Genomic DNA, 24,058 nt, shown 5'->3' on the forward strand with positions numbered 1-24,058 from the left:
CTTTTAATCAAAAAGTGAGGACTGGAACTCGCTGTCTTCCCCGTTCTGCTGAGGCCAGCAGGCAGCCCAGGCTTGATTGTGCTGTCTTACCTCCCTGTTCTTGGTAAAACAAAACAAAGCGAAAAAGCACACGTTTTATTTCATGTGGTTTCTAGTCTGCCTTTTACTTTATTTTGTTTGCCTTGGGTACAAATTATTATTAAAAACTTCCTTAAATTCCTTGTGGAAGTAGGTAGGACACCCTTAAAATATGTTTTAATGCTGAATAGGAAGAAACTTAGATGGACTCTCTTGCACCCCCATAGGGAGAGAGAGTAAAGGCCCGTGCAGGGCAGCTGTGTCATCCAAGCTCTCCTGCACATTGATGAGCTGCCTGCAGGAGACTGCTGGGAAGGGCATTTAATCTCTCGGACAACGGATGAAATGAGTCTCTGGGAGCCCCCAGAGTTGTGGAATATCCTGAGGGGCCATCGGGTGTGTGACTGAAGCTCTCGGATGCCCTCCTACCCCTTCCAAGTGTGACGCCATGTCCTTACCGGGCCCACATCACCCTTTCTTTCACTTTCGCAGGAGTTTCTGACTTGCTCATTCTCTAGGACCCCCCGGACCACTATTTTTACTCTTACCAGGAAAATGGACTAAAGTTTGTGTGTTGGCAGTTCTCTGTACCCCGCTTTCTGGAGCATTTAAGGAAACCCTCAGTGAAATGACTCTGCGTGAGTGTGTCAGCATCGCAGGCCAACCAGAAGACGCTATCCTGAGGTCTGATGGCCATGAGGACGTCCGACGTGGCAGTGTCCTTTCTGAACGTCCGGAGCAGAGTGTGTTAGCTGGGGCGCTCTGGCCCGTGTGTGCTCAGGCCCGAGCTGTTTCCCTGCTGGTGGCCTTCAGGAAGTCATGCACCTCACTTTCTGTGAGCGCCTCAGACACAGCAGCCGCTTGCTGCTCCAAAAATTCATGTTGTCTTTAGCTCTTTAAAGTGTTCTTATTAACAGCGGCAGCGGAGGCTCCTGCGCTGCTCAAGGGCACGTGTGGTGTCTGACTCGGGGCAGGGTTCGTGATGAAGCTGCAGAAAGTGTGGGCAGAATGGGGTGCGCGCGCTTCTGGGGAGGCCTTACAGGTTCTCACAGGGAATGTGTGCTTCCTGTCACGGTTTATCCAAGAAGAGTCAAGACAGACTCTGAAAAATGACCTCCGATGGGCTTCCTTCCCACATTCTTGAATATCCATATCAAACCACTTCCCCAAAGCCTGCTGCTCACAGCAGCTCTGAGCAGCAGGGACACAGAGACAGCCAGGCAGCCAGGCGGGGAGACCGGCTGGCCCGGAGGACACGGCTGGCTGTGCAGCCCTTTAAACTCCTGTGCGGTTTCCAACGTGGCGATGCAGCTCCTGTCCTCCCCGCCGCGCCGCGGAGCCCACGGCTTCTGTTTCCCGGCTGCACTCCTGCCCCGGCCCTGGCCCCTGAGCCCGCCACAGACGGCAGCCTGCAGTGTTCCACTTTCCAGGGGCTGAGGAAAGGCCCGTGCGGCCAGCTGTCCTTGGGGAATAGCTCCAGACTTGCTATTAGGAGCCACAGCGATGAAACTTACGACAAGCTCGCAAAACAAAATTAGATTTTTCTCTGCGGTCCAGCGAGGATCTGGACTGTCAGTCGCTTGATTTTGTTTTGCTTTGCTCTCTTCCCAAGTCCCCGGTTGCAAAAGCACTTTGTGAATCAGAAATGGAAGCATTGTTCTCTGGTAATCACTGAGGAATGCCTTTCCTGAGTGGCTACAGTGGGTATGAAGTGCTGTACAGAAAAAAGCCAAACAAAACCTAGAAGGTTGACAGCAGTCATTTATATTCTGTTCCGTTGGACAAGCATTTGTTGAATTCCTACTGTGTGCTGGTAGAATTCTCGTCTTTCCGGGAAGGCAGGTCTATGAGGAGCCATGACACCGCGATGGAGGCCTGTGGGTCCCAGAAGAGCACAGTTAATTCAGCGGGTGTATGCGCACACACGGGGTGGGCAGGGCCTCTGAGAGGAGTAGGGGGCTGAGGGGTCGAGGGGGGCTCTTGCCTCCTGTGTGCTCTTTACTTTGTGGTGATTGCTGTGCATGTACTATTTCATGCTGCCTGTTTTTCACGCCGCATACCGATTTCCACCTAGCGACTTGGCCAAAGTATGTCTCATTTTTTAAAGCCACATAGCGTTTTTTGGCTTTACTGATGTACCCTTGTTGCTTAGCCATTCTCTCATTTGTTGGGAGCAGCAGAGTGTTTCTCAATTAGGCGTCTTTGCAGAATCAGCTCTCCCCTCCCCCAACTTATTTCCTTAGGGTATATTGCTGGGTCACAGTTATGAATGGCTTTATGCCTTTCCTACCGAACTTTTTGTCTTTTTATTATGGAAAATTTCACACATATACAAAAGGAGAAAGACTATTTAAATGAACTCGCATGTATTTATCAGCGAGTTTCAACAATTATCAACTCATGGCAGTTTTAGTTCATCTACAGGCCCACACACTTCAGTCCTGGATTGTTTTTCAGTAAACCCCAGACATCATATAAATTCATCTAAAAATACCCACGCGTGTACTTCTAAAGGGTATGGAATCATTTAAAAAGTAGAACCACAACTTCATTATCACATCTAAAAACACTGACCGTTATTCTTGATATGATAAAATGCCTCGTCATCTAACTGAAGGTGTAAGATGCCCCACTGTTCTCTGGCCATTGTCTGGAGGCGGGTTGCACCAGCATCTTCTCTGTCCCAAGGTTGGGGTTCTTTCCAGATAAGGGTGCTCTGCCTTCAGACAGGGAAGGAGGGAGGAAGGCCTGCCTCGTGTCAGGGGGTGGGTGGGGGGAGGACTAGGCACCGTTCCTCAGACTTCCTCGGGGGACTGGCTGTGTCACAATGTCCACATACTGGCTCCACTCAGTGGGGAGCCATGTGCCGAAAGCATCAGGCGCCGCCCGTTGAACCCACCCCACTGAAGAATGAAATTGGGTGCTTGTGGCTTCAGTGCTGAAGAAGCTGGATGGATACTGTTTTCTTTTTCAACAATAAAAATACCAACATGCTAGGAAAATGCCTGTTCCCACTGGATTGCGAACGTCTCATTTGCATGTTTCCCTTGGCAAGCTTTGTTTGGTGTTGCTCAAGGTGACCCAGCTAGAACTACTGTGGAAAGTCACATGGCCATTAATAAGTTATACAACCAGGGTATGATAAGTCTGTTAGCTCTGCATATTGTACAAGCAGTGTACATGCTTGCGTTGGATCTCTTCTTCCTATTTCAGTATGGTTGCATTTAAATGTAATCTCCCTGTTTGTTCTCACTGTTGATACTCCTGATTTTTCTATGTTGATGGATAGAGCAATTTCCCAGATGATTCAGAACCCTGCTGGATTTGGCTTTGGAATGCAAATTGCGTGTGTATATTATGTCTGCCTCTCCCCCTGAGCCAGCCCAAACTAGCTCTCGGTTTGGTCCTCCACTAGCTGGTGGTAAAAAAACAAATCATGGGTAACCCAGTCTAGGGTGAAGGGGAGTTAATAGGGAGGCCTGGTTAGGATGAAAATGCCTTTTCAGAGATATTGGGGTTAAGGGCTTTTATCCTTAGGGAAAATAGTCTTTATAGTCAGAAGGTGTACTTACGTTCAGACAGGCTTAGTATTCCCTGTGCCCAGCTATTTCAGATGGAAGAATTAAATAACTGGATTTTAGTTTTGCTTATGAGTTTGCCATTTTACTCTTAGTCTTTTGTAATGCAGCATCCCTTTTCCTTCTTTATAAAACAATAGTAACAGGTCAAAATTTTAAAGATTTCCCTCTAAGCCAAATACACATTGATTATTTTCAGTTTTTCACATTTCTCTTCCAGGCATCCATTTAAAAAAAAAAAAAAAAAAACAATTTTGTGTGTTGTTTGTTTTACACCTATTATATGTTTTAATGATTATTTATAATGGCTATATAATTTTCAGTTGAGTTGATATGTACCATAATTTACTTAGCCGTCAGTTTCTATTTCCTATTTGAGATATTTAAAAATTTTAAATAATACTGTATTGAACATGTGCGTAGCTTTCTCCCCTGTTCCCCAATAGCTTTATTGAGATATAATCCACATGCCGTGCAATTCACTCAGTTAACGTGTACAATTGCGTGGTTTTCAGTCTATTCACAGCTGTGCAGCCATCACCACAGCCGATTTTAGAGCGTTTTCATCACCTCATACCCATTAGCAACCACCCAGCCTCAGGCAACCACGAATCTAGTTTGTCCCTGTGTATTTGCCTATTCTGGATATTCCCTATAAATGGAATCATAAACTTGTGGTCTTTTTTTCCCATTTAAAATATTGAGATAAAATATACATAAGAAAATTGGCCATTTTAGCCCTTTTTAAGTGTATAGATTGGTGGCATTATGTACATTCAAATGCTGTGCAACCATCCCCCATATTCGCCTCCAGAACTTTTTCATCTTCCCAATCTGCAATTCCGTGGCCTTTTAACACTTACTCGCCAGCCCCTGTCCATACCCTGCCATTTTCTGTCTCTATGAATTTGACTCCTAATACAAGTGCAGTCACACACCACATGTCCTTTTGTGTTTGGACTTGTCATAACGTTTTCAAAGTTCATCCGTGTTGTAGCACATATCAGAACTTCATTCCTTTCTATGGCCAAATACCGTTCCATTGTATGGATAGACCGTGTTTTGTTGATCTGTTCATGGACATTTGGGTTGTTTCACCTTTTTGGCGATTCGAGTCATGATGCTGTGAGCATTCATGGGCAGGTTTCTGTGCGGACGTGTTTTCATGTCTCTTGGGTGTATGTACCTAAGCCTAGAATTGCTGGGTTTGCCTTTGAAGGATTTCTTTAAGCTGAGACCTAAAGAGATGATTAGGTTAAAGGAAAACATCCTTTTATGACATGACACTTGATAGCTATTGCCCAAGTTGTTTATCCAGGAGGTTCTTAAATGTATGCTGTCTTTAGTAATGTAATGTTCTGGTTTCACTGTAACCATCCCAGCAGTGGGTATTATTCTTTTATAAGTGTTAATTTAAGAGTAAGAACTTAACTTGGTTGTTTCAACATGGGACGCTTTTCATATACTGTTATTATAGTTGATATTCTTCCTAAGAGGAGCCTCTGGATGGGAAAACCAGCTAACATTTGAGCTTTACTCTGACTGCTCCCTGCAAATGCCTCTGAATACTGCAAAGGCTGTGATGGTGGCAAGGAGAGTGTTTCTCTTTACCTGGCGCTGAAGGACAGCTCTTTGCAGGAGTTAGAGCCTCTGGCTTTGCTGAGCACGGCAGGTGTGAGCGTGGGGAACTTTGGGGACGGTGCCTCCAGGCTTGGAATTTTGTAATTGCTCTTTGAGGCAGAAAGGAGACCTTCCTTTTTAGACTGGCTTATGGTGATGCCTGCCGTTCCTGGCCGGTCTGGTAGGCTGACTGGTGCCTGGTCAACAGATTACAGCCCTGTCACCGTCAGTCTGCCCACGCTCTAGGAGGGACGTAGATGGGATGGCCTCCTCGGTTTCTGTGCGGGGGCTGCAGTGAAAGCCTGGGAGGCAGTCACCTTCCCTGTTGCCCCCCATGCGCAAATCCAGTCTTTCCCGAGGTCCAGTACGCATAGTGCCATGTTAAGGATTGTAGTTCCTATTCATTGCACGTTCACCATGTACCAGGTCCCCCATTTTGGGTTTGCCATCACTAAGTCATTTTATCTTCATGACCATCCTGTTGCGGAGGTACGACCAGTTTGCTCATTTTATAGATGACTAAAGTGAAGTTCAGAGAGGTTAAGAAATCCGCCCAGGGTCAAATGGTCCAGGCCCGACCCTCACGCATCACACTGACTGAGCGCTGTGCTGCCTTCCTTGTTCACCGAGCCGGTGTGAGAACCGCCCATGTCCTGCTGGCAGGCTTTGCACGCCAGCCAGCTCAGCCCCCACACTGTTACCAGAGTGATCTGTCTCACGCGCAAATACTGTCGTCACTCATGTTGGAAAGCCTCTTCCATTGGCTCCGGACAGGAAATGAAAGGACTCCCCCCAGCTGGCCGCCTCCTGCGTCCCTTCCCCATGGCCCAGCCCCAGGCCTTCAGGCCTCTGCTCAGCCCGTCCCCGCTGCCCACGAGCCTCCCTCCTCCTCGCCCTCCTTCTGCAAATTCCTGCTCTTCCATCTCACAGCTCCTCCCGTGGCTTCCCAGACCCTGCTCTGCCCGCTGCTGCATGACTCACTGTTCCTCTGTCATCTGTGGGCCCACGAGGCTTTCTGTTTTCCGTGCCCTCTTATTGTAACACTCATTACATTGTGTGCTGGCTGCCTGTTTGTGGGTCCCTGCCTGGTGACCTCCTCATGGGCAGGGGCCCCATCTTGTGCGTTTTCTGTCTCCCCTCCCATGGTGCCTGGCACAGAGAGACCTCTCAGTGAAAGTTTTGTCATTGAACCCGGAAGCCTCTGGGTGGCCTTTGCCATTCCCCCTCCCCAAGGACTGGCATTCAGCTCCCCTCGGAGTCTCTGTGTCTCTGTGATCAGCCCCGGCTGGAATGGGGGCGGGGGCGGGGGCGGGGGCGGGGGCGGGGGCGGGGGCGGGGGCGGGGGCGGGGGCAGGGGCTGAGGCTGAGGCTGAGGCAGGCGCCGCGGAATTTGCAGGCGGACCTCGTCTCTTCTTTCAGAGCACAGTGAGCAAGGTGAACAGCCCCCAAGAGGCACTCTGGGGAGACAAGAAATTGGCAGCATATCCGCTGTGCTTTAATGCAGCTCGAACCTGAACACCAGCTCCCAGGGGACCTTTTATCTTCCTAGTCAACTGGCCCACCTGCCTGGCTGTGAGGGCAGCACTGCGCTGGGACGACTTACCTGTGGCCCCGTTCTCCTGGCCTGGGCCTGGCTCCCGCAGGGTCCCTCCTCCCCAGTAGCCCACTGTCATCCCCGCCCCCCCATCTGGGTCCTCCCCCAACTCCTGTCTCGCACACTCACTCCACACGTAAAATAGTCCCTTAAGTACAAAGATGGGACTTCATCAAACTGGAGGCTCTCGTTAGAGAACACACCCCAGATGCATTTTCAATCTGTGGATTCCCCTCAAGGGAATTCCAGTTAAAAAAGAACTTGGATCAGCAGCCTCGGGCCTGTGTGGCTAACAAGCTTCTGTTTTCTCTGTTGTTTGGCTGGCCTGAAGGGCTCCTTTGTTTGGGGGTGGGAGGACGTGGTGTCCTAATTAGGCCGGCTGTGGCATTGTGGCTCCCACGCAGCTGCCCTGTGGAACTGAGTGCGCCAGGCAGGAGAGTAAGTTAGCAGTGATTTGGTGAGTTTGTCAGTCTTTAAAGAAAGTAGAAGATGAAAAAGAGGGAGAAGTAAATGCAGTGTGGTATTAGGGATTGGCTCCTGGACAGTAAAGGGCGGTAGTGGCAAACCTGGGGAAATCGGAATCAAGTCTGCAGTTTCGTTAATAGTCCTCTGCCGTGTTCATGTTTCAGTTTTGACAAGTGAGCGATGGTTGTATAAGAAGTTGACATTAGCAGAAGGGGAGAAGGGCATATAGGGACCCTTTATAAATCTTTGCAACTTTTCAGTAAATCTAAAATTATTCCAATATTAAAAGTTTCTTAATAATGAAGAAGAAGAAGGGGAAAGGCTGATCCGGCAGCTAATTTAACTGGCCCCTTCGTCAGCACTCTCGTTTGCCCTTTTCACCCCGGGGCTTTTAGCCTTCACCTGCACGGTCAGGAGGGCACGCTGCATCTAGGCCGGCCTGCTCTAGGAGCAAGGGCCTTCTCTGATGAGCCAGGGTCAAGGCCAGGTCTACCAGGAAGACCTGGGTCACGTGGCTGGCAGTGCTGCTCCTTGCCAGCTATGCAGCTAGACTAGTCAACAATCTGGGGTTCGTTTTCTTCACCTGTTAGAAGGGGGATAACCTGTCTGGGGGGGGAAGAGAGAGTTAAATACGATAATGTATGTGAAGAGCTCTGCCCAGACAGGAGGTTGTGCTTGGCAAACATTGGTTTTCATTCTCCCTCTGCTTCTCCATTTTTTGGTGAAAGACATGAGTGCTGTTTCCTTAAAGACTTGAGAAGAGTGGCTCAGTGGTAGCTTTGAGGTGAATAAGCTGCCAGTGGGACGCTGGCAGCCACACTGTGTCCTCTCCCCCACACACACACATACCCCATTTCTAGGGGTCCAGGAAGTGTGACGTCTGTTTGGAGTAACTCCTGGGGAATCTTCTTATTAGATGGGCTCTGAGACTTCTTGGAGCTTTAACATTTGGTTCCTCAGGAAATTGTTCCGTGCCTGTTTGTTCACCTTGCTGGTGGGCCAGGCTGTTTGGGGGCTTCCTTCTGGTGGGGGAGCCCCTGTGCTTCTTCTGGGCATGGAGCTGTCTGCTCAGAAACCCAGAAATCAGAAAGGCTGGAGATATTTGCAAGACCTCGAGAGCATCGAATCTGCTGGGCATAGCTTCTGGGTGGCAGTTTACCTGCAGGTGGCAGTGGTGACACAGGAATGTTGAAGGCGGGGAGCCGAGGGCAGGGCTGGCAGAAGCCCTTTCGGAAACGCTGTAGTAATAATGAAAGTAATAGTGATGACCACGACCTGTGGAGAAATGTTACTCTGTACAGTGCTTTTTGTGTGTTATTTAGTTTTGGTCACCACAGCTGTGTGAGAAAAGTGCTATTATTAGCGCATTTTACAAATGACAGAAAGGCTTCGAGAGGTCAAGTTACTGCCTTGGGGTCACACAACAATTGGCAGAACCAGGACTAAGCAAAGTCTGAGTTGAGTCCCTCCTCCCCCCTGCCGCACCCACCCACACGCCTCAGTGTGATGAGGCCATGTCTCCTGCGTCTGAGTCCAAAGGGAGAAGGTGGGGACAGCCGCGAGCCCAGTTCCTCCCTCAGCAGACTGCTCGGAGCCTGGGACCCAGGGTTCTCATAGGGCTTGCCCTCACGTTTCCCTTCTGAAAGGCCCTTGTCAGCGTGAGACGGGCCCTCCCAGACAGTGCAGAGGCCCTGCCTTCAGGCAGCTCCAGGTTCACACGCAGAGCGTGATCGTGGCTCAGGAAGCCGGTAGAATTGGGAGAACCTCTCAGCACAGCATTGGAGTGGCCTCGGCGCTCAGTCCGTGCGGGGACAGTACTTCCCGGTGCTGGTGCCTGTCAGACGGCAGCACTTGGGGATGGTTTCAGAGGAGGCTCTGGAGAAGAGAGAGGGTTGGAAGGTGGGCTGGTGGGCTGGCGTGGAGGCCTTCCCCCCAGAGAGGTCTCAGGTAATTTCCTCAGGGCTGGAATCCCAGACACAGGCCCCGCGGCTTCCAGAGCCTTCCAGATCCTGATGCGGTCCTGCTTTTACCTCCAGCAGGTAACCTACTTTTCTGTAGAATGAGGACGCATGTGCGTCTTCTCAGCTTTGTTTGCTTTCACAGTGTATGATTGGGTTTTGTAAAAGTAGGCATAAGCCCAAGGCTGCCCACTTTCATCACTTCTATTCAACGCTGTATTGGAAGGTCTAGCCAGAGCCATTAGAGAGGAAAAAGATATAAAAGGCATCCAAATGGGAAAGGAAGAAATAAAATGGTCTCTGTAGGTAATATGACCTTCTGTGTAGAAAACCCTAAACATTTCATGGAAAAACCATTAGAACTAATAAATCCAGCAAAGTTGCAAGATACAAAATCAACACTCAAAAAATCAGCTGTGTCGGGTGGCCGGTTAGCTCAGTTGGTTAGAGCATGGTGCTGGTAGCACCAAGGTTGCCAGTTCGTTCCCTGCGTGGGCCACTGTGAGCAGCGCCCTTCTTTAAAAAAAAAATATCGGCAGTGTTTCTATACACATAACAATGAGTTAAATCAAAAAAGGAAATTAAGAAAACAATTCCATTTACAATACCAACTAAAAGAATAAAGTCCCTAGGAATTAACCGAGGCAAAAGACTTGTACACCGAAAACTACAAAACATTGCAGAAAGAAATTAAAGGAGGTGTAAATAAATGGAAAGACATCCCATGTTCATGGATTGGAAGGCTTAATATTTTTAAGACGACAATACTATCCACAGTGATTTATAGACTCAATGCACTCCCACCCTAAATCCCACCAACGTTTTTTTTTTTGCAGAAATAGAAAAAGCCATCCTAAAATTATATGGAATTTCAAGAGACTCCAAATAGCCAAAAGAATCTTGAAAAAGAAGGACAAAGTTGGAGGAATCACAATTCCTGATTTCAGAACTTACAGTAATCAAAGCAGTGTGGTATTGGCTTAAGGACAGACATATAACCCAATGGGATAGAAAGAATAAACGGCTTGGAAATAAACCCACCCATATATGGTCAATTGTTTTTCTACTAGTGTGCCAGGACCATTCAAGAGGGGAAATGACAGTCTTTACAACAATTGGTGCTTGGAAAGCTGGATATCCACATAGAAAATAATGAAATTGGACCCTTACCTTAAAATGGTAAATTTTATGTCCTGTATTCTTTACCACAAAATCACCCAAAAAGAAAAAAGAAAAGAAAAGGGAAAAGTATACATAGACCAATGTGCTGTCTGTGTAGTCGGAGGCCGGGGGGTGAATGGGTGGGACTGGAGATGATTCGGGCGGTCGCCTCATTTGACAGGAAACCTCAGGCCAAAGAAGAAAGGAGTAAGTAGCCCCGGAGCTCAGGACCGTCAGTGGCAGCGCCAGAGCTGGAACCAGGGTCACTTGATGCCCCATCCCGCTCTGGGCCGTGAGCTCCACGAGGGCCGGCGCAGGCCTGTCCACTGCATTCCCAGTGCCAGCACTTGACAGCTGTGTACCCCTTTGTGCCAGCTGCCTGACTATCCTGGCATTCCTTCCTGAGTTAGCATTCTCAGCGCTGGCTGCACACTGAACCTCCCGGGAAGCTTTTAGAGCATGTCAGTCCCTGGGCCTTGTGCCCCAGAGGTTCTGATTGGAAGGCAAGGGATGGGACCCAGGCAGGACTTTTTGTAAAGGCTCCCTGGTGGTTCTGACCTGCAGCCACGGTTGAGAAGCGCTGCTCTGTATCGTGCCTTCCTAGGTGCTGTCTGCAGCCGGCGTGAGGGGCAGAGGCGGAGTGTTAGCTGCTTCTGGGACCTCACACAGTCTCTGACTGGCTCATTCTGGCTTCTCTTGTGGTCCTGTGTGCGCTGCTTACAGAGGCATGTGACAGTGTGTGTGTGCCTTTAGTTTCCTCCCAGCCCCTTGGAACCAGGTACAGGCATGGAAGCCACTCAGAGAGCTGGTTGGCCTCTGTCCTAGCTCAGGCTGGACTGTATCATGACCCATCGGCCGCTCCCATTAGACCGACCTCGTACGGCAGGCAGGGTCTTAACCATCTCCTCCTCTTCAGCTCCAAGGACAGTGCATGGCGCATCTCAGGCCCTGCCAAGCTTGAGCGAATGGCATGGAGACCATGGTTTTATTTTGCCTTGAAGTTGCAGAGCAAGCGCCTCACAGCAGCCTGCAGGCTGGCCCGACGGTGCTTTGTGTGCCTTCTTCGGGCCCTGTTTTCTTCCTTGAAGAGGAGTGAGGGAGGAGTGGGGGCGCTGTCCTAGGAAAGGACATGCTGTGAAGTAGGGATGCGTTTGTGGAATTCATTCTCTTGTCTCCCCAGTGGAAGGGAAGCAGCTGCAATGAACGCTCGTGAGGCATGATAGGGGCTGAAGCAGTAGGCGGTCACGGTTCTGTGTAGAACGTCAGGGCTGATTTTTCTTTCCTCCTGACTGGGAGATGCCAGCCTGCCTCCAGAAGCTTCATCTCATATTATTGGTGCATGATATCAGATCAGCTTTCTGCCTATCCAAACCCCTTTTTCTTTTTTCTCCACACCTGGCATGAAGCAACCCTAAACGCTGTTCCTTTGTGCTGGTACCTCTGAGCTCCCACCCACACCATTGATGGTTGGAGAGGTAGATAATTTGCCTGTTTTTTCCTCCATTCTCACCAAAAGCATGCTGCTGAATGCAAAATGCTAAAATCAGCCCTCTTTTGCCTTCTGGTGCTGGCTGCTTCTGAAGTCACTATATTTAACATCAAAGTGTTGAAAGCAGCAGCCACGAAACCAAGTCACGGGGTTGCGAGGCTCCTCCCATCAGGACTGTCTTGGGTTTCAGGCTGCAGGGGAGGGGTGGGCAGGAAAACACGCCTGAGAGCACTGGCTTTACTGTCAGGGTCCAGGCTTCAGGGCACCCTGGCCCTCGGCCTGCACCAGGCGGGAGGCAGCGTATTCTAAGTGGATAAAATGTCATGGCAACAGCATCAGGATGACATACTCTCTTGCACTGAATGTTTAATGGGAGTTGTGTCTCTCTCTGCCCAGCTTTGCTCTATGCTGCCTAGCCGGACCCAGCCCTACTCAGGCCTGCCCAGCCCTGCCCAGCTGTACCCAGCCCTGCCCAGCCCTTCCCTCCCCTCCCCTCCCCTGCTCAGCCCTGCCCAGCCCTGCCCTCCTTTCCCTTCCCCTCCCCTCCCCAGCCCTGCCCTGCCTTCCCCTCCCCTCCCCTTCCCAGCCCTGCCCTCCCCTCCCCTCCCCTGCTCAGCCCTGCCCAGCCCTGCCCTCCTTTCCCTTCCCCTCCCCTCCCCAGCCCTGCCCTGCCTTCCCCTCCCCTGCTCAGCCCTGCCCTCCTTTCCCTTCCCCTCCCCTTCCCAGCCCTGCCCTGCCCTCCCCTCCCCTGCTCAGCCCTGCCCTCCCCTCCCCTACACCCTGCTCAGCCCTCCCAGCCCTGTCCAGCCCTCCCCTGCCCTGCCCTGGCCCTGCCCAGTCCTCCCCTCCCCTCCTTTCCCTCCCCTCCCCTCCCCTCCCCAGCCCTGCCCTGCCTTCCCCTCCCCTCCCCTTCCCAGCCCTGCCCAGCCCTGCCCTGCCCCTGGCCATCAGCATCTCACCAAGACCTCTGAGAGGTCAGCCCTTTGCAACCAGGGTCACTTGTGTTTTGATCTTTATCCATCCCGAGGGCTGGCTGGTAGGAATGACTTGCCTCATTGCTCCCTCGAGCGTTGTGTTTCTGCTGTTGTGCCAGGATTTATTTCAGGTTTTGACAATTACGTGACCAAAGAAATGAGATTGAATTTTGTTTCCTCTGGCCTGGGGACAGGACCAAGTGAGGGAGCCCACACTGAGTGGCTGCAGTTCCAGGGCAATCAGATACAACTTTGTTCCCATTGCTGGGAATTCTTTTATGAGGAGAGAAAAATAAGAACCGATTTGAGCTCCTTTGTCGGCCTTACTTTCCTCATTTGTTTTACCAGAGCCGAATATCCACAGTTGTGTTTGTGTGGCGTTTCCAGGAAAAGGAAAAGAAAAAAGCATTCTTTTTGGGTTGGTTCTTTATAATCAAAACAAGTATGTATCTTTTAGCTTGAAAACGCAGAATCCCAATAATTGACTAGAAGGCACTGACCCTGAGGATAAGTGTTTGTGCCTTTGAACTCTTCCCGGTGTTCTTAGAGGAAGGGAGAGGGTGAATATGAGGTTAATGGATTCTGCTGCTAAACCCAACTTGGAAATGAGGTTTCATTGATTTAATATTTTCTCTATTAAGCCTCCCAAGGCAGTGTCCCTATGGCCCCAGCAGAGTGCAATCTCGGTCCTTTCTTCCCTGTGAGAGTGTGAGCTGCAGCGTGTGCATCGAAAGGGACAGAGACAAGTGCCGGGAGGCCCTTTGGCCCGCTGGCCTCTGCCCTCGCTGGCTCAGATGGGTCACAAGCCCAGGCCCGCAGGCAGCGCAGCATGGGGACTGGCCTGTCCTGAGGAGGCTGCTGTGTGTGGCTCTGGGACTGAGTCACCTCTTCTGGGACTGGACACCTGGGCGGGGAGGGGCGGTGCTCAGAGACAGTGGGACACGTGAGCAGGGAGCTGGAGGCACAGGTCATTTCACCCACGCACCTGCCTGCTCAGGAACCTGCGGCAGCCTCCCAAGCAGTCGGGGCCTCTTCTGCCCCTGGGCAAAGCACGACCGTCCACCCGTGCCCACTGGCAGATGCTGCCTCTCTTTTTCTCTAGACTAGACTGGTGCCATGAGCCATTCTTCCTGGGTGCCTGCCTCTACCCTTCCCTTCCCACCCTGGCTGCCGCACACACACAAATACCGTCACCCCCGTGGCTTTCATTCCCCCATATGCCCAGCGGTGCCACTGACTGGCTTTGTGCTGTGGCCTCCCTTCCCCGTGCATGCTGCGGGCGGGGCGAGGGAGCAGCTTTCCAGGGGCTTGCCTGGTTCCGCGCAGTCTCTGACGTGGGTTCTTACCCTTTCTCTCCCTCTCCGCACACACACTTTGCTCTCGTGTCGGCAGACATCACATACTGCCTCTGTCCCTGCCAGACTGGCACCCTCTGTGGGCTGGGGTGAAGGGATCTGCGGATCTCAGAGCCTTCCCCGTGCCCTGCCCAGTTCGCCGCGGGCATGGCATTCGTCTGCGGCAGAGTCGCACCCTTTGACGGTGGGTTTGCTTCTTCAGGGGGTAGACTTCGGGGGCCAAGGGTGATGAATAAAGAGGGTGAAAAATTGGGGATATATATGTTTTGGTAAAAATTAAAACAATGAGGCTTTTTAATGCCAGCTGAAGACTGTGGCAAGAATGTTTTGAGCAATAGCCATATTTTTAGAGTGTGTTGTCACTGCTTCTAAGTACAGCCTTTGTTTGTATGTGTGAGTTCTAATATGTATGTAAAAATCAAGTGTCACTTTTCCATAGCTGCATCCAGCAAAACAAGGACACTCCAGCACGTACAGAGGTCATCTGTTTTATTATTTGAGCATCAGTGTGAGTTGTATGAAGCTTTTGTTAAAATTACGGTGATGGTATCCCTCTCATGAATAGTAGTTAGGGTGGGGCAGGTCTAGAATTCATCTAAGATAATGACCTTTGGGTCCCAACTCAACCTTTGCTGAGTGGGGGCAAATGCCTCAGCTCCAGAGACAGACGGACCGCAGATGGAACGTCGGAACCACCCATTTAACGGTGTGATCCTGACCGACCAAGTACCCTCAGAAAGGGCACTTCAGAAATTACCCTTGCAGAACCTCTTTTCCTTCTTTTTAAATGTGGAAGGGAATAATGCCTACCTTAGGAGGTCTTTTTTTATTTTTATTTTTTAAAAATGTAATTGTGTTAAAATACACATAACATTTGCCATCTTCACCATTTTTGAGTCTTAAGTACATTCATATTGTGGTGCAACCAATCTCTAGAACTTTTTCATCTTGCAAAACTAAAACTCTGTACCCAGTAAACAACAACTCCCGTTTCCCTCTCCTGCTGCCCCTGGCAACCACCATTCTATTTTCTGTCTCTATGAATTTGACTGTTCTAGGTACCTCATGTAAGTGGAATCATACACTGTTTGTCTTTTTCTGTTTGGTTCATTTCACTTGGCATAATGTCTTCAGGGTCCATCCATGTTGTAGCCTGTGTCACAGTTTCCTTGCTTTTTAAGGCTGAATAATATTTCATTGTATGGATACCCCACATTTCATTTATCCCTTCATTCATTGATGGATACTAGGGTGGCTTCCACCTTTGGCTATTATGAACAATGCTGCTATGAATCTGGGTGTACAAACGTCTCTTTGAGACCCCGCTTTTTGGATATATACCCAAAAGTGGAGGTGAAGGGTCATATGGTAATTCTTTTGAAATATTGTGAGGAACTGACATACTACTTTCCATAGCAGTTATGTCATTTTATATTCCCATCAACAGTGCACAAGGGTTCTAATTTCTCCACATCCTTGCCAGCACTTGTTACATTCTGTTTTTTTGATAGCAGCCACCCTAATGGGTACAAGGTGGTATCTCGTTGTGGTTTTGATGTGCATTTTCCTAATCCTTAGTGATATTGAGCATTTTTTAAATGTGCTTGTTGGCCATTTGTATTTCTTTGGAGAAATGTCTGTTCTGATCCTTCTCCCATTTTTAAATTGGGTTGTTTTTTATTGTTCAGTTGTAAGAGTTCTTCATATATTCTGTATATCAGATGTGTGATTTGGAAATATTTTCTTCCATCTGTAGGAGGCCTTTTCGCTCTGTTGATTGTGTCGTTTCATGCACGATTTTTTTTTATTTCTGTGTAGTCCAATTTATCTATTTTTTTCTTTTGTTGCCTGCGCTTTTGGTGTCATAGCCATGAAATCATTACCAGAACCAATGTTATGAAGCTTTTCCTTTATGTTTTCTTCTAAGATTTCTAGCTTGTAGGTTTACATCTCTTATCCATTTTGAGTTGATTTTTGTCTATGGTGAAGGTTCAGAGTCCAGTTTCATTCTTTTGCATGTGGATATCCAGTTTTCCCAGCGCCATTGGTTGAAGTCATTTTGTAGATGAAATAAAATAGTGTGCGTGAGGCATCCAACACCACACCCAACTGTGACTTAAAAAATGATGTGCCTCTCGCTCCCCCTTATCTGAGATGTAGTTTTTAATGACTGAAGTTGATTTTTAATAAGTATAATAGCAAATACCTAATAGTACTGACTCTGTGCCAGGCTCTATTCCAAGGGCTTTCCGTGTATATTAACCCATTAATTGTCATACCAGCTCTGGGGGTTAGGTACTATTGTTGTCACTAGTTTACAAATCAGGAAATGGGGTACATAGGAGTTAAGTAATTTGCCCGAGGTCACATAGCTAATAAGTGGTGGAGCTATTCAAACTCAGTTAATTTGACACCAGCATGTGTTTGGGGTGATTTTTAATAGCTTAGGCCTATGAGGAGATGTCCAGTCTGGAGTCTGGTGAGTGAAGGATAGTGTTATGACATCAGCCATCAGGCCCAGATCTCTTGCTGGGTGTCCTTTTGTGAAAGCAGCACCCCCAGAGCTGCTCTGTCGGCTCAGCCCAGCTGCTTGGAAGGACAATGTGGTGGTGCTGGCCTTTCCTGTTTCCTGCCAGGGCCCCCTGTTCCAGGAGAATGTTAACCAGTTTTCTGTCTTACGTTACAGAAAAGGCAACAGATGGCTCCCTGCAAAGCGAGGACTGGACGTTGAACATGGAGATCTGTGACATCATCAATGAGACGGAGGAAGGGTACGTGTGTCCCTCCACCCCGCCCTGAGCTCGGTGGCTCCTGGGTGTCACTCGGCCGTTGGGGGTTTTACTTTTCGTTTTGTTTTCAGTCTGTGCCTTGGCATTTACTACGCTGACACTCTCAATTGTCTTTCCTCTTACATCTACTCTGCCCCCACTTTCCCAAAAGCAGTGCTGAGTTAGAGCCGTGGCAGCCTCTTTAATAACCTGCTTTTAATCACAACTGACAATGAAGCTGCTTGGTTGCTTGATCCCAGTGGTCGTTCGCTGGTCTTGCCCTTCCGGCCAAACTCTGCCTCCCGGTCACAGGTAGGAGGCCGTGGGCCCTGCTTTGCTGGCCGGCACCCCAGCAGTCAGAGCGCCCATAGTGTCCACAGAGGAGGGCGGCAGTGAGAGAGGAAGCGTGCTGCCCAGAGCAGCTGGGTGTGTCCGATGGGGGAGGGCTTTCCCCGCAGGCCACCTCTGGGCTACCCCTGTGTGCGGGTCTGCTCTTACTGCTGTGCGCCGTGTAGCCTTGCCTTCTGTGTTACAGCTGCGTGCTAGTGAGGCTTCTTCCAAAGCAGTCTGTATTGGGCCCTCTGTCCACGCCATGAAAAGGCAAGGTACATCACCATACCGTCTTAAGCCATCTCCAGAGAGGTCAGGCTGCCGTGAGTTTGCCATCAGTACACTGTCACTTACTGCCTTGTCATGTATAAACGAGGGACCAGCCTCTTAGGGTTGCTCCTGCTTCCATTCAGCAAATCTGTACTAAGTGACGACCTTGTGCCAGGCTAATGTGAGTAAGTCCTGGGGACACAAGGTGAACAGAACAGACAGACGCCTTCCCCTTAGTGAGCCGAGTGGGGAGGCAAGCCATGAACAACAAAAGTAGAACACGTAATGTGGTCAGCCGGTGACATTTCCCTGGAGAGAAACAAAGCTGGGGAGGGAGAAGGCTGGGAATTAGCCGTTCTACATGGAGTGATCCAGGCACGTGTCGCCGAGGGTAACCTTCCGCCAAGACCTGAGGGAGATGAGGAGATGAGGGGGTGAGATATGACGAGTATACCAGAGAAGAACTTTCCAACAGAGGAAACAGCACGCACAGAAGTCCTGGGACAGAGGTGTCTGATGAGTGCGAAAAATAGCAAGGAAGCTAGTGGGGCCTGAGCAGAGTGCGAGAGGAAGAGGTGCCGGGGTGAGATCAGAGATGTCGGGGATCCCGGTAACACAGGCACTGCAGGACCTCGGGCTTGACTTCAGAGGGCGGGGAACCCTCAGAGGATTCAGGCAGAGAAGCGGCATGTCCAACATTCATTTTAAAGAGGTCACTCTGGCTGCCATGTTAACAGTGGCTTGTCTGGGGGTGGGGGCAGGGCTGGGCCAAAGGCAGAAATGGACCAGGTGGTTGGCGGTCGTCACGGTAATCCCGGTGTGAGATGATGGCGGCTTTGACTGGGGCGATAGCGGAGGAGACAGTGAGAAAATGATCAGATCCTGAGTAGATTTAGAAGGGGACCCAATGAAATGTGCCGACGTGGGCCTGAGACAAGTCACGAATAACAGGGCTGGAGCAGGCTGCGGGTGCAGAGATCAGCAGTTCAGCTAAAATCCTTCAGATTGAGCTGCCAGGGATGCCTCCAGGGGTGATGGCACAGAGGGGTCCGGAGCTGGGCAGTGGCCTGTGCTGGAGATGAGCGTTTCTGCAATTGGGATGCCACATTCCTAACCCACGTCACTGGGCTCACACTGGTCGTCTTCCCGCAGACCCACTTGCGTTTCTTTCTTCCTCACGTCCCCCTCAGATGCCACTTATTCACTTGTTTATCCAGTTGCTCAGCCACATTTAGTGACCACGGCTGGAGGCCCAGCTGGTTCCAGATGCCAAGGTGAGTGAGGGCAGCATGGCCACTCCCGAGGCACTCCCAGGGCAGGACCAGATGGGCCGTGGCCGTGGCCGAGGCCTGTGCCCAGGGCTGCAGACTCCGAGGGAAAGGCAGTGGGGTGCCGCCTAGAGGGGCCGCCTTGGGGCTGAGCCTCCAGGATGGCAGGAGAGGAGAAACGTGCCGTGTGGCCAAGGATGGCATGAAGAGGGCAGTGCAGTGGGGGTACAGGGGGTCTGGGTACGCAGGGGAGGGGTGGGGAGGACCTGTCTGCAACAGTCCTGAAAGCTGGTCAGAATGTGAAGCGCCTTCTTCTTGCATCACCCTGAGGAGAGGGCCGTCCTCTTGGGCAGGCCGTTTACTTTTGTCCCCGTCCCGCTGTCCATGCTGCGTGCTGCCAGCAGAGAGGCCCTTAGAAACTCCGCACTCAGAGGCACTGTCTTGCTAAGAAGCCTCCTCTCGGGGTGAAAGTCCTTCACATGCCCTGCAGGACGACCTGTTCCCTCTGCCACTCCATTTGGGGTCCTCGCCCGTTAGCCCCCTGGACCCAGGTTGTAACTCTCCACCAATGAGGGCCATGCATGCAATGTGTGAATGGAGGCTGCTCATTCCAAAGGGAAGGAGGCCTCCTTCCGGGGTCTGAGAGCTGGGCCAGCTGCTCTCACAATCCTCCAGGCTCCTTCCTCTGAAGTGGCCCACACTCCTTTCCTGCATTTTCCGTGACAGTCCCTCAGTGCGCGCCTGCCGGGGAGTTCCTGTCCCTGCCTCGGCTGTGAGATGCCTGTCAGAACCTCTCCCCACAGGACGGGCTGACGGCTGGCACCCTGCCCACTCCTTCCTGTTTCTGGGCCCTAGACCTGGTGTTCCTTCTGTTTCCGCTCACGTCTCCCTTTCGCTAGTTCTATCATTCACTGCATCTCAGTTTGAACCTCGTTTCCCTGACACGCCTCCTTCCTGATTTGGACAAGTCCCCCCTTATATGATTTCACAATACTCTTTTTTATACTCCCACTCATCACAGTGGAAACTGACATATTTGTGTGACATTTGTTAGAGTGTCTCATCCCCAAAGCCCCCTAGACTGTGCACTCCATGAGGGCAGCAATTTTGTTTTGCTCACCATTTTATCCCCAGCACCTAGCGTGGCACACGCATAATTGGCTCCTGACGAACATTTGTTAAATAAGTGAATACATGAATGACGTCCCTATGAGAAACGCAGGCCTGTGAACAGAATCATAACACAGCGTGACAAGTGCTCTGAGAAAGAAGCTTATACAGCTAGCAAGAGAGAGACTAGAGCAGTGGCAGCTGGCCGGCATGGGGCCGTCAGCCGCAAAGCCTTCTTGGAGGAGGTGACGCCATGCGGAGCCTTCTGTCAGCCACGTGAGGGGAGGCAGCTGGACACGCAGGCTGCGAGGCAGTGTGTCACCCTGGGAAGGGGCTGTGGGATTAGGGGCCTGGGGCCTAGAGCCACCAGCCTGGGCTGGAATCCTAGGTTCCCCACTCACTTGCCATGTGCCCCTGGTGAGTGACTTAATCTCTCTGTATCTGTTTCCTCATTAACAAGTGGGGGGACCAATAGTACCTATCTTGTGGGTTCACTGCCCTTACCCAGTCTGCCATTCTCCGAGCACTTGCCATGTGCCAGGCCCCTCTCCTGAGCCCTGGATTGTACCAGCCCATCCCGCCTCCCACCAATAGCCCTAGGAGGTAGGGACAGTCCTAGTAACATTGAGGAAACTGAGGCTCACAGTGGTTTGGTCACTTGCCAAAACTCGCCCACCGTGGCGAGGACAGGCAGATGCAGGATACAGGCTGGCTTCCCCCACGGACGGACGCTCTGCCTGCACTTCTCTGATTTATTCAAAGCTCTACCTCTGGAAGGCTGGGGTCTTGCTGGGCGCCCCACAGGCCCCTCCCTGGGCTTTCCCTAATGTCCAGTCACCTCCAGCCAGAGGCCTGGAGTGGCAGTCCCTCGTGGCCTGGACCATGGGTCGTTAGCCGGGCGTGCCTGGCTGAGTAGCCTACGCAGGAGTGTTTCACCCTGTTTACCGCCCTCACTCACGCCGCCTGGTCAGGGCCCAGGTGCATGGACTTGGGAAGTGCTCTCCGGTTCTGACGTGTGGCTCTGATGACGATCCACTGACCTGGGTTGTGTTCAGGACCATTTCCAACCCTTCCCCAGCTCACTGAAGCTTGGTGGGTGCCCCAGCCTCTGAGATGGAGGGGGCGCAGAGGAGCAATGAAATGGAGCAGTAGCAGCTGGGGTGGGGGGCGAGGAGGCCTTCAGACTGAGGGAGGGCAGCCGTGTCCCCCAGCCGGGACTGAGGGGGAGCATCCCGCAAGTGGCGGTTCTGCAGCCAGAGGACCGTGTGACGTCAGTATGACTGGAGAGAGGGCTCCTCTGAGTCGCAGGTGAGCGTGGGGAGGCTGGCGATGGCCCAGAGGCCAGAGCTGAGGCCCTGCGGGCTGCCCTAGGGGCCGGCCTTTCCTCCGAGAGCTGCCGGGGCGGGGCGTCCGAGCATCTCAGTGTCCTTCCCTCCTGGCTCTTCCTGCTCCATCTTGGTTCCTCCCTCTCTGCTTTCTCCCTGTTTCCAGCTCCACGCTGTCAAATCTGCTGCTGCTTTCTGAAACTTTGCAATTCCTCTGACATGCTTTTGATCCTCCTCTCTGAAGCTTCTCCCCCAGGGAGAGAGATAAATACTTGCTTTTGTGCTCACCCAGTCACTCCCAGGCAGCACTTCCCCAGAATGAATTTTCATTTTAACTGCAGCCCAGGAGCCTGCTGACTCTCTGATTTCCCTCGACCACCATCACCCCCACACCAGGAGAGCTCTGAGTGTGCTGTGCTCGGTGAGCTATAAGTGATGGCAGCCCTTGGAGGTCGTTCCCATTTTTCTGCTCCATGGAAGTTCAAGGGGAGAGGAATGCGACTAGATTGAGAGGGATGGCAGCCGTGGGTCAGGGCTAACTGTGGCTGGGCAGAGACCTTGAGAGAGAGGAAACCGATCCGTGCTCCTGCCAGCAGCCACTGACCTTCACCAGCTCGAGTCCACAAGCAGTCCTCAAAGCCGAGAGCTTGTCAAGTCCCGTATTTGCAGAAATCAGCATTCCTGTTTGGAAACTGCAGCCATACTGCACACACCCTTGGCAGGGACCCGTCTCCCGAGAGCCTCATCCCATCAGCCCTTATACTCGGGAGCCGAGAGTTCATTCCTCCAGGCAGCCATGTTTCAAATTGGGAATGGAAACAGGTCTCAAGTATTTTTAAATTTCTTCCAGAAGCTTGCCTTACTACTGCGTCTTTCTGTCTAAATTGGGCTGATTAGCAGAGCTTCCGCCCTCCTCTCCCTCAGCTTCGTCACACACATTTGAAAGGACTTTTTCGATTGGTAAATAGATCATAAATATTTCAGAGCTGTAGGACCAGGAGGTCCCCGGCTGACCGACTTCCAGCCTTGGAAAGACCCAGATATAATGACGTGTCAATCTGTAGGAGGCAGGAGCCCACTTGTGAGAGCGAAAGGCAGGCCTGCAGCCGGACTGGGGCCTCCCCAGAGCGCAGGTGATGGGGTACCAGGGGACAGGGCTTCGTGCCAGAGGTGCCTCTGAGTCCAACACCTTTGCTGAATCCTGGCTTAGAATAAATTAACCCGTCAGGCACAAGGACTGCACGTAATAGGTGCTCTTGGGGGCTGGCTGGGGACCCTAACTCCCAGATCCAGCAGTGATTTAAGTGAATGTGTTCCAAGTCCCAAGCATCAGCGTATGAGTGAGCTTTTGAACACGGCCCTCTTGTAAACTGGGGGCTGCCTGTAGTTCTGTGAGATTCTCTCTGGGATGCCACATCAGATCCATCACTTAAAAGTGTACAATTCCTTGGGTTTTAAGAAAAGTTAAGTTTTCTCAGGGGTGAAGGAGCTCCGTGGGGCTGGGGAGGAGCAGGCCTGAGTGCGGGCCCGGACGTCTCTCTCTGTCTCTCTCTCTGGTGTTTTCCAGCTTACTGATCGTTTTGGGTAAATAATATTTGCATAAATAATACAAAATTCAAAAGGGTTGCAAATAGACCATCCAGTGAAAAACCTTTCTCCCCGCTCTGTCACCCAGCTCCCCTGCTAGGGGGCAGCCATGGGTACCAGCTTCTTGCGCCTGCTTTCAGAGACTCTTCCCTATGTTGGCATGTGTCCTATGTATGTACTTGTTGTCCTTTATAACTCAGAGGGTAGCATATGCACTGCTCTGCATGCTGATGGCTCTACTCACGTATCTTTGAGCTTGCTCCCTAGCGGTGCGTAAGGAGTGGTCCATTCTTTTTTTCAGCTGCATAGTATTCCGTCATGTGGATAGACATGATTTAATTTAACCTGTTTCATACTGATGTCTATTTAGTTTGTTTCCAGTCTTTCACGTTTACAAACATGCTGCAGCAAATAACCTTGTATGTGTGCTAGTTCACACACGTGGGGGCGGGGGGACTCTGCACGAGCGTGCACAACGTGTCATTTGCAAGGATTTTCATGTGTCCTTTTCTCCAGGCCAAAGGATGCCATCCGAGCCCTGAAGAAGCGGCTTAACGGGAACCGAAACTACAGAGAAGTGATGCTGGCATTAACAGTAAGTGCTGCCCTCCTGGGAGTGAAAGAACATGTGGGAAAAGGCGTGCTCCCGACTGTGCCCCACTCACAGGCCCTTCCCTCTGTCGCTCAGCACCGCCTCTGGTGTGCGTGCCGCTGGAGCCCAGTGCAGCCTTCCTGTAGTCCCCTTGAGTTTTCCTACCTCCTCTAGATGGGACATCAGCTTCAATCTGGTATATTCCAGCAGATGATAAGGCATGAGCAGCACTGACGAGTACAGAAGCCCAAATCAGAGAAGTCAGAGCCTTGGGTGTGGGTCTCCTTTGGGCTACCAACCTGACTAAGACCTCTAGGCTAGCTGCTGCTTGACATGTCAGTTTCCTCTATAAAATGCTGGCTTCCACTGAGCACCTGCCCCCTGCCGTGGTTTTCAGATGTTACTGCAAATGTTTACAATAACCTTCCAAAATAGGCTTCACCATCCCTCTCAAGGGATGAAAAAACTGAGGCTCAGAGAGGTCTAGGAGTTTGCCTGACTTCCCAGCTAGTGACGTACCCAGCTGGGGATTACGG

The 24,058-nt window shown here is 51.0% G+C and overlaps 1 protein-coding gene across 8 annotated transcripts in view; it reads left to right on the top strand.

The window, feature by feature from the left end:
* Nucleotides 1-24,058, top strand: part of TOM1L2 (target of myb1 like 2 membrane trafficking protein) — a 109,837-nt gene that overhangs the window by 39,046 nt on the left and 46,733 nt on the right. For 7 of the 8 annotated variants that reach the window (XR_002139386.3, XM_019753739.3, XM_074320044.2 and 4 more), the window contains exons 2-3: nucleotides 16,959-17,043; nucleotides 23,447-23,525. Coding sequence is in view for 7 of the 8 variants with exons in the window: in XM_019753739.3 (XP_019609298.2) it covers nucleotides 16,959-17,043; nucleotides 23,447-23,525 (164 nt within the window). In the remaining variant the exon portion in view is untranslated. Of the gene's footprint in view, nucleotides 1-14,339; nucleotides 14,457-16,958; nucleotides 17,044-23,446; nucleotides 23,526-24,058 lie in introns of those variants that run through there. The other variant, XM_019753740.3, reaches the window with a different exon arrangement.

This window comes from Rhinolophus sinicus, chromosome 12, assembly GCF_057876585.1.
Source record: "Rhinolophus sinicus isolate RSI-liver-muscle chromosome 12, RSI-T2T, whole genome shotgun sequence".
Taxonomy (NCBI): Eukaryota; Metazoa; Chordata; class Mammalia; order Chiroptera; family Rhinolophidae; genus Rhinolophus; species Rhinolophus sinicus.